Source organism: Trachurus trachurus (assembly GCF_905171665.1).
Source record: "Trachurus trachurus genome assembly, chromosome: 13".
In the NCBI taxonomy this organism is placed as follows: domain Eukaryota; kingdom Metazoa; phylum Chordata; class Actinopteri; order Carangiformes; family Carangidae; genus Trachurus; species Trachurus trachurus.
In genome coordinates, this window is record NC_139892.1 from 15,312,532 (window position 1) to 15,322,922 (window position 10,391).

General features: G+C 39.8%; 1 protein-coding gene across 1 annotated transcript; it reads right to left on the reverse strand.

The window, feature by feature from the left end:
- Positions 1–1,638: 1,638 nt before the first annotated feature.
- On the reverse strand, positions 1,639–7,331 carry rbm7 (RNA binding motif protein 7). Its single transcript, XM_083984682.1, has 5 exons — positions 7,139–7,331; positions 6,670–6,832; positions 5,896–5,971; positions 2,842–2,932; positions 1,639–2,618 (listed from the first exon to the last, which is right to left on the reverse strand). Exons 1-5 carry the CDS (start codon positions 7,229–7,231, stop codon positions 2,262–2,264), a joined length of 780 nt encoding a protein of 259 aa, XP_083840808.1. The 5' UTR covers positions 7,232–7,331; the 3' UTR covers positions 1,639–2,261.
- Between the last annotated feature and the right edge of the window lie 3,060 nt (positions 7,332–10,391).

The window sequence follows — 10,391 nt, forward strand, 5'->3', positions numbered from 1 at the left end:
GATTATGAAGGAGGAAATATGGGAGCTCTGCATGGGAAAGCTCGGCTTCTTTTCAGAGGTTTGCTGGCTTGATCAAAGAGGTGGGAGATGAGAACAACTGCTGTGGAGCACATTTGACTTTTCGAAGGGGCGGGTGGGGTGGAGAGAGAGAGACAGAAAGAGAGAGAGAGAGGGCCACTGCAAATATAAAAATATCAGGTTGTTATTCGTCTCGGATTTAACTTTATAATAAAATCCAAAAACTATGAAACCAAAATCGTTTTTCTTTGGAGACAATTTCTCTGTAAATCTGCCACCTTCCATTATTATGCATCTTCCGGATTAAAGCTATACAGTTTCATTTAAATGATTGTTTTAAACAAGCTCTATAAAAATGTGGGATCATTTCATGCAGTCGCGATGACTTTTCACCTGTTTCAGGGAAAAGAGGATTGGTAGACGACTGCGGCCGGGTGAATTTTGTTGCTAACGAGGGACCAGTGAACTCAACAACCTGTAGGTTCATGGAGCCAAGATCCGGGAAACGCGGCTGCAGGGAACTTGTCACTTGAGGTTCGGTTTGCGGGGCTGCCACAGGAGAGGGAGGGTCCCCGGGTGCTTGGAAGTGGATCATTGCAGGAGACGCGCTTCTATATAAGTCCACACAGCAGCGGCTACTGAGCGGCCTCTCTAATCCGTCCGCTCCAGGGCTGGAGACGCCAGGCAGATCAACCAATTAAAAGAGTTATGCCACAGCCAGAAGCGTAATAAGGGCCTTCCTAGTACTGACACCGAGCAGAGGATACTCTCTATTAGAGCCATTTGGTAGCATCATAATGCAATCTGACACGAGGCAGATTTCAGGCAAGACACAGAGCTTAGGGCAGAGGGTGCAAATGCACCTCCACTTTTGGACAGCGGGAGATTTACAGGGGGATATAGTTATCGATACAGCGCGGGGGCCGCTGTTAGTGGCATAAGCACTTTCGGAAGGGTAGATTATGACCTCAACACGGACATTAAGGGATTTGATCACCACTTTGTAGTAAGCAAGCCTGAACAAAGACACTGTGGCATCAATGCTGAAAGGCTGATGGCAACATGAGATGTCCAGGATCAAAGCGCTGCTAATTCTGAGGAGGAGCATTAGACATCGTCTTTAAAACCTGTAAACTGACCCATACCTGTGCCATTTCACAAAGTGGTGTGAAGACCCTTCTGATGAAAGAGGACAGGGTGTCACTGTGTTCAACTCCATGGAACATCAAGTAAACCGAAACATAATTGCATACTGTAAAGTGAACAGAGATGGTGACAAATCCATGTAAAGACTTGAAAGCATCCTAAATAGAAAGGTCAAATGTAGGAGCTGATCATGTGGCTCAGATATATTTAACATCTTAATTGATTCAATGAAAGGATGTGTGTGGCGCCACCTGTAGATTACTTTGTAACCCACTGCACAAGTGTATTAGTTACACGTGGGCCATTTATAGGTGCAGATAAGGCCATGTGTGCATGCATTACAGTGTGTAGCATCAACATACAATAGCTCACTTCGTTAACTCGGTCACATACAAAGGAGCTGTATATAGCATCCATGATGTACAGCCGAAACCCAGACGTTGATGTTGAGGCCAGATGAAAGACAATGCAACATCCAATGAAAGGAGCTTTATAAGAATGAAAACCTTCATTGTAAAACATTGTTATACAGACTCGGAATAAAAAAATAAAATAAAGCAATTTTTTTTACAAAGAGCAAGGTTAACTGATCTAACAATAAGAAAGAATGGTGCCCTATTGCAGTAATAGTGGTGCTGGTGGAATCTTTAGCTGACACTCAATATGTTTTGAAAAATACCTGAAGATTTAAAAATTCGAAGAGCACCATTTAAATACGAGTTGCATAACATAAAAACCGGCCAATATGTTTTTTGTTGTTTTTTTCTTCTTCTTTTACATGTCTTCCAAATATGAATACCAGTTGTATCCGTTTTTTTTTTCTCCTTGCTCTAAAACAGTTCTTTACCTCTAAATACATAGAGGGATGTCTGTGAGGTAATACTCACATGAAAGTAATGTACAAATTTAAAAACGCCTTAAAAGTAAACAAAAATGATTCTAAGGCTTGGATTAATAAATCTTCTGACTGGTAGGTTCGTGTACAAACAACCTGAGTACAGATATGTGAATTTATCGACATAATTCATGTTTGTCTCTGGGAAGCTGCGCACAAATTTGTGAAGAACTGAAGTCTTTTCAGAAATCCTTTGGACCTATCAGTACCGTCGCCATCTATTATCTTGGTAGCCACGGTTGCCGCCTCTGTCGTCATGTTGTCTGTGTCCACCCCTGCCATCGTGGTGGCGGCTGCCGCTCCTGTCGCTCTGATGATAGGTGTTCCGGTTTTGTTGCTGATGTCGGCCAGAACCTGAGTCATCTGCATGGCGCTGGTTTCTCCCACCACCACTGTTCATGTGGGCCGACTGATGCCGGTAGGGTGTGTTGTCGTGTTGCCTCGAGGCACCTCCGCCAGAATGTCCACTTGCAGGCGGTGGCCTCTGCTGAGGCTTTGAGAAGCCGCCGTTCAACTGATCAAGCTGCTGCATCTGGAGCTGCCACATTAGGTTGTTCATCTACAATAAAGGAAAAGACTGTTAAAAGAGGACTTGTGCTCCACACGGTCCATTGAGGCTAAAAGGCTAGTTTCTATTCCCATCATGATATACTGTATATAAATGTTTCCTTATTCGTTACTAAGAGGTAGAAGTACATTTTCAACTCAAAGCATCGAGCAGGTCATTGTGCAGCACATTTGTATAAGGACTATTAAAAAACTTTGAAATCTCAAGAGTTTACCATCGCATGCTTCTGCAGATTATCAGGGGATGAGAAGGACCTCTGCATTTGGGGCGGAGTATACGGCGGAGAACTGAACTGGACTGGAGTCCTGCAAGAATAAAGCAAATCACTGTCAAATACTTCATGATAAGCAACCATAATAAGTGTACATGTAATGCCTGGTGCATATCTCATTCTGACTTCTCAATATTTTGGATTATTTAAATGATTTTTAGTTTATTTATTCATGTTTTGACCGTATTTAACCCTTTTGCATTCATGGAAAGTCATGATTCAATTTTTATGAATTATGGAAACATAAATATTACACAATTAATATTAATTCACTATGTGAAACATATTTTGAGTCACATTCACTTATATATTCAGATAGATGTGCAAGGAGCTACTGGAAAAAAATAAAAGGACAAAACCACCAACGCACATGCACGCACGCACACACGCACACACACACACACACACACACTACAACAACAGTATATCATCAAAGCCACAGATGTTACTGACAGGTGACAAGCTCATACTTCAGTGGTTTCATACTGTGAAAATAAACATCTCATACCATTTCCAGTAAGAGCAAAGCCCTCTATGAAACATGCTACATGTAAAGAACCTGCAAATGCGAACAAATCCAACAACAACTACCTAATCCAACAAAAGAAAAGGCCAGGAAATGAATCATCGTTTGACAGGGATGAGAGCGTGGTGCCAAGATCCGTAATGGAATATGTGAAGTCCAGCAGCACTGATAGGAAGCCAAGTCACGAGAAAATTCCAAGGAACTGAATTTACAACTAATGTTTCAATGAGTGGGTTGGTTCTGGTTCATTACATTTATCTATTTATTTTAGCAATAACCGAGCCTTCAGTGGAAATTAGTTAAAGACATGTCTGAATTGGCCAAACAAACTTGTGAGGATAAAAAAAACAAGTGGCTATTTCAAAACCATTGCGTATCATTTTACCAAGGAATTAGAGTCATTTTTTATTTCACTGTATAAATACACCAACAGAATTTAAACCAACATATTAAAAGGAAAACCTCAAATACATGAGGAGCAACATTATGCAGACGCTTCCACACAGGTGCACAGCATGGTACAATTGAGCAATTAACCACCCACCATGCTCTGCAGCAGGGATAAATCACTAAGAAGGCCAAGTTGGTTCTGATTTTCTATCAAGATGGCAGGAAGAAAATAGACTTTAAAGAGTGTTAATTGTTAGGGCATAGGTGACGGGAGCTTCAGTCAGACTACTTCACTGATTAGTGTTTCAAGGGGACAGAGATTAAAGTGCCATCATCATATACCGTAGATATATAGGAAAGATGAGTAACCAGGTATAGAAATTGTGGCCAACACAGCACACATTAGATTACCAGAATGCTTTGTGTATTAGTGTGATATGTAAAGAAAAACATAGGATCAACTCTTCCTCAGATCACCAGGAATGTCAATACCGAACATGATCAGACTGTGTCAGCAAGAATAGTCCATTGACAAACAGGGGGATATTATTACAGGGTTGCAGGACCTAAACCCCTCATTATGAAAACTAGGGCGTGTTTATGTGAGGTATACATCAAGACATCAGTACAGGACTGAATCCTTGACCCCTACAATGAGGGGATCTGGTGGCTCCGTTATGCATTTTTCTAGCATGGTTTGCATCCACTTGTCCCCTCAGGCCTCAATTACACTCCTTTGTTAAGACATGCAGATGACAGCTGCACACACCAGGGACTGTTTTTGTACTTCTAGCCCACACAGCTTTGAGTAAACCCGACTATAACAAAAATTTTACACTCTCTCGGCCGAAGAAAGTTAAACTATCTTGAGAGACATGGGTAACTGCAAATCACCGACCACCACTGACCACCTTTATCCTGTGGTGAAACCTTTTTCCTGAAGGAAGTGGTCTCTTCCAGGTTGACCCCTGGGGCACAAGAGTCACTGAATGTTTTGATGACTATAAAATGGTGCGAGTTATGTGCTATAGCCTTCACTCACAGTCTTCAGATCTCAACGAAAATCTTTTGGACTGATGAGCCAGAGGAACAGCAGTAGTAGTAGTTCACAGACTACGTTGCAGTTCTGGCGGTGCATGCCTGGTAGCCAAACACCTTACTAAGTCAGTTTATGTTAGTTTTTCCTATAATTTGTCACCCGTCTGTACATAAATGTAAATATTACACTGGTCTGATACTTCCATATTCAACTCTGTTGCCATTACTTTCAGAATTTCCAGCAAATGCTCAAAATGGGCACTGCTGCCTGAAATTTGGCATGAAACATGGAAAGGATTGCATATCGAGTCTTCTATGTGTGTTAATACAGAACAGTCCAATCCCATTTCATGCCACATCTTATGTCGGAGCTCCAACTTTAGCACACAGGGCAATGCCAAGATCATGAAAAAAAAACAGCATTTCTAAGTAAAACTCAATAAGGAGGCATCATCTTTGGAGGCATAATTGGCACCAACAGAGCGTGGTCAGAATTACAGTAAAGAGTTATAGTACTTCCATGCGTTCATAAATATAACTCATAACTACTGACATACTAAATTGCAAAAGGTTGCCTTCAAGGCAATAAAACTGTGTGCAAGTACCATTGCTGCCATTACAGTACAGCCTGCTATTATATGCAAGCAAAATATTACAAAAAACATAACTATATAAATCATTATATTGCTAAAAGGAAGTTTTGAGAACCCAGAAAGAAAAAAAAACTTCAACTGCTACTGTTTGATTGTCTGATCAGTTCAGATAGCTAACAACCAGATACTATAACTGCAACAGCCCAACACTTCACGATGAAATGGTTCAGTCCACACAGCTTACTCCATGTGCTGCTAACATCCAAGTCAGTGGTAAAGCCACACTTCCCAGGTGCAACTGACAACCATTATAAGGAGACCCACACATTAAAACACAGAATACAAACAAAAGTCTTTCTAAGTAGGGGCTGAGAGTCTGCCATTGCTCACGTTAGTAAGATTTTGTCCCTGGCATCATTGACACAAACTCTGTTCATGAGTCATTCTTACCTCTGGCCATGGGGATTCGGGGTATTTGCAGGACTTGATTTCTGCGAGTTCCCTGGACTGCTGCTATGACTGCTGCCTATAATGGAAGGAAACACACTTGATTAGGAAAAAGAGTAAGCTATTCAAGTTTGAAAAATAACTGACATACTGTACAAGTATTACAATCTTCAACTTGTATTATGTGTCACAGTGGGAGATGAGGAACACAATTAAAACAAATTCCTCTTAAAATAAGAAAAACTGCAAGGCCTGTGTTTCAGTGAACAAATTGATGCACATCAATTGCACAGGTGGTCTGAGTACGGCTCCAGCTTCTCTATTTCAAACCCATATATATGGCTAATCGTACATAAATTTATCCACTTGAACATCTGTGACTCATCGAGGATTTAAGGCATCTCCACCTTGCGAGAAATCTTAAACTGATCTCGGCCGGCTAACGTGTTGTGCGTTTAGTTAGTTAAACGAAATCAGCCATGCAACAGAAAATGACGCATTGAAAAAAAAAGAGCCCGAAATCCATATTCCTGGAATAAATACAATATTTTCAATGCATGAGCTTCAAATGTTCATATAGTATGACGTGAAGGGGCATCTGAAAGTTACTACTTTCCAGCGATTGTTCACCTTTTTGACATGGTAAAGACATTTCTAAACGAAAAAAAGCTGTGTAATTCCATTAAGGCTATTTTCCCTAAGTTTCATCACATTGTCGTGTTGATGTTACATTAAAATAAACTGTTCAAGGTTAAAGAAATAAATAAACAGACATACCCGATCTGAACTGAACATGAATCGTCCTCCCAAACAGCGACATCCCGTTGAGCAGCTCCATGGCGTATGGTACGGACACTTCGTGTTTGTAAACAGCAAAACCAAACGTTTTTTGTTTCCCATCCGAGTCTTTAGGGATTTTTGTTTTGATGAGAGGTCCTGCCTGTAAGAACAATCAATCAATCAATCAATAAATCAACCAATGTCGTACCAAAACAGCTATATGCTAAAGCTACCGATAGCCTGTTAGCTAACGGAATTACTAACATCTCATCAAATTGTTCACAAAGGCTGCACAACAAACAATGATATTACAACACAGGTAAAGAAGGCACATGACATAGTACCACTTTATAACCAAACCATTTGGGGTTATTTAAACTCTTAACTCGATTTTGATTTGTTAGCATTTCGTCTGTTGTGCTAAGCCATACACTTGACATTTGCTAACAGTTAGCGATAACAGCACCTGTACAAACAGCTCGAACAAAAGCTCCTCCGTCACTCTTTGATCCAAATTTCTTATGAAGAGCGTCCGGTCCGTTTCGTCCTCTATTCCCATTGTGTTTGAACAACTACAAGCACGGCTCTGATGGTATGAATGGTAACGTTTAGTGTATAAAAAGCGCTATGCTGAATATAAACGGAAGGCCTTGGTTGCCGAAAAGTGAATTGCCGTAATACCGGAGATTCCGTCGTAGACAACAGCGGCAACTTTACGACACTTAAATACAGTTTATTAACCACAGCTTATTAAGTAGAACTTCGACAATAGGGTTGAATGAATGAACATGTCAACATTTTATAATTTATTTATAGATTGCAAATTTCTCAAATGAATAATGAGCAGTGTTTTTTTCTTTCTGAACTATTAGAACAACGAGATTGTTAATGGTTAATTTTAATCTTTATTACCTGACCTCAAGGCATGAAACCGACTGTCATGAAATTAAATGGAAAATGTAAAAAGTTAATTCTACAGTGATAGCCTATTATAGGCTATCAATGAAAGTAAGGCAAGTAAGTAGATATGGCCTATGGAATGGTAATTTCTTCATCCCCAACTATTTATTGAAACAAAAGCAAACACCAGTGGTGGGTAGCCTATAGCCTACCACAACAAAAAATGACAATGTCTCAATAACTTATCATGTGGCCAAAGGAGGTCCACCTCTATGTCTTTCTGTGACTCTCCCAGTCTCCATGTTGCTGCTGATGACACTCTGTGGCAGGCAACTTCCCTCTGAGAGCATCCCGTTCATGGCAATGGCCAGGTAGCTGCTGTTGATGCATTGTTAGGTGTTGTGTTGGTCGAATAATGTCAAAATGTGAACAGCATGATGAAGAGGACTGTTAAAATATTTTTGTCATTGAACCAGAACATTTTTGTGGGCGATTCATGGATCAGGCACTTGTTATTGTTGCAGTTAATCACTTGGCTAAAGAACAGCATTTTATGTCATAAGTGGGAAGTGAACAGACATCTAGCCTATATTCAAATGTTTAGAGAAGGTCAAAATAAGTTCACATGTAAAGGTTATAGTGCATTTTAGATGCATTCTGAAATTTCATCTTAAAGCTGAATATCCCTAACTTTTTGTGAGTAGGTGTAGTCTATATATAATAAATTGTTTGAACTTTTTGAACTGCATATTTGCATAGGACTGGCCTAAAGACATAACCTTCATTAAAGAATAGTGGTTTGCTGAAAAAACACCTGTCTAAGACACAAAAGGCCTCTTTCACAGCAGACATTTTGACTTTTCATCATAGGAAAGATACCAATGACATTAACAATGGTTCTCTTATACCGCCTGAAGCAGTTACAGGAATCCAGCCATCATGCGTCATTCATTTCTTCCTGATTTACCTGGTATGTTATGTTAAGTAGATAATGTTAGGGAGCAGACTGTGCTGTCAAGTCAAACAATATCTATGAGGTGAATGTTAAATATAGCCTTTTATTTGCACATTATGTAATTTTCACAAATTCTGTGGACAGTAGGCTATTATTTGATTGTTTTTTTTATCATTTAACCTTCTTGCTTTGCATCACCTCCTTCCTTCATTAATTTCACCTCTGCAAACATTAACTCTTCTCTTCTCTTCTCTTCTCTTCTCTTCTCTTCTCTTCTCTTCTCTGTCGTTTTTTGTCATGTGTCTCACTCACAGTGCATCAGTGCAGGTGTTTCTGATTCCAGAGACATCATTGAGTGTGGAGGTCAAGCGAATGGCATGAGAGGCTTGACTTCCACCCTAATCAGATGGGCCTCGGTGTCTGGCCTCCATATTAATTACATCAATTTAAAGTGTAATGATTTTCTCCTTCACACTTGGGAAGCATCGTCACAGATTCTGGCCTTATGATGTCCAAGTAAGAGAAACATGGTAAAGGACATCAGCCTTACTGTAATTTCAAGACTGCCCTTTACTCTTCTTGTTATTTAATTTGTACAATAATATCTTGCAGTCTTTGTGACATATTTTTATTTGTGCTTCCATAATCTCATAGTGAAAAACACTGCAATCTTACTCCAAAAATCTTTGCCTTCATCATCTACTGGGCACTGTGCTGCGTAGAGTTGTTAACATTTGACGTATTGGATGTATTGGCGCTCTCTCACAAAATGCTTATGATTTAAAATGCTGCAAGGTTGCAATGGAAGCAGTAAAAAAAAAGCCGAAACCATAAAACCACACCTGTGCTGTATATGATTTGATGACTAAAGCTCTTGAATCTATTTTTGGCTCCAACATTGCCATTACCCCATACATCTCCCTGATGTATTTCCTCCTGCTATTTTACAGGCATTGGAAGATATTCAGGAGTGCTATGAGAGTGCTATTATACACGACAAGGTATGGAAAGGAGGACAAGGAGTAAATGAAATGAAAGAGACCCAGTGAATCTATACAACCCTCACTACTGTCTATGGAAACTGACTGAATATGCACCGTGTATTTTTTTTGCTTTACCAGTGAATCGACCTTTTGATTTGGAATCAGACCTGGTCCAAAATTCAACTAAGATCTCGACGATTACCTTGATTCATCTAAATACTACCGACTATGCAATGCTGAAATGTCTCATAAGCAACAGTAGATGGCAGCATTGATCCAGTGATACTAAATGCCACAGTTGCACTGGCAGAGGAGGCATATGAGACGGTTGCTATGCACTGCGGAAGAAAAAGATGCTGAATTTAAAGCGTTCTTTTTTATATATATGTGGAGAAGGGAGCTGGATTCGATTGTCATAGGAATATCCTCTTTTCATGTTTTTCCTTCTGCCTGTAGCCCACTTTCAAGTTTCTCATAACATTAAAGGGTTCTGAGTTGCTTGTTCAGGAGTTGGTATTGTCTACAGAAATATTTATCTACAGTGGAATTTCTATTTTTCAAGTTAAGATAGAAGCTCCTGAGAGAAACTCAGTGGCCCACAGGCATTAGAACACATGGACACAATTAGGCCTTTGCTGCCTTTACATGTAACATAAATTATGGCTGACAAAGGTTATTTTAACTGATCAGAGGCTTACATTGTTTTTGTTCTTGTGAATAATTGCAGCCCATGTGCATCCAGCTGTTCAAGTTTAATGCACTGTAGAAACTCACAGATTTGCAAGATTTTTTTTTTTTTAATCTGTTTTATGATCCAAGACACTGACGAGCAGAACTCTGATATGCCTTTTAATCTTTCTGCAAGAAGTCCATAAATAGTC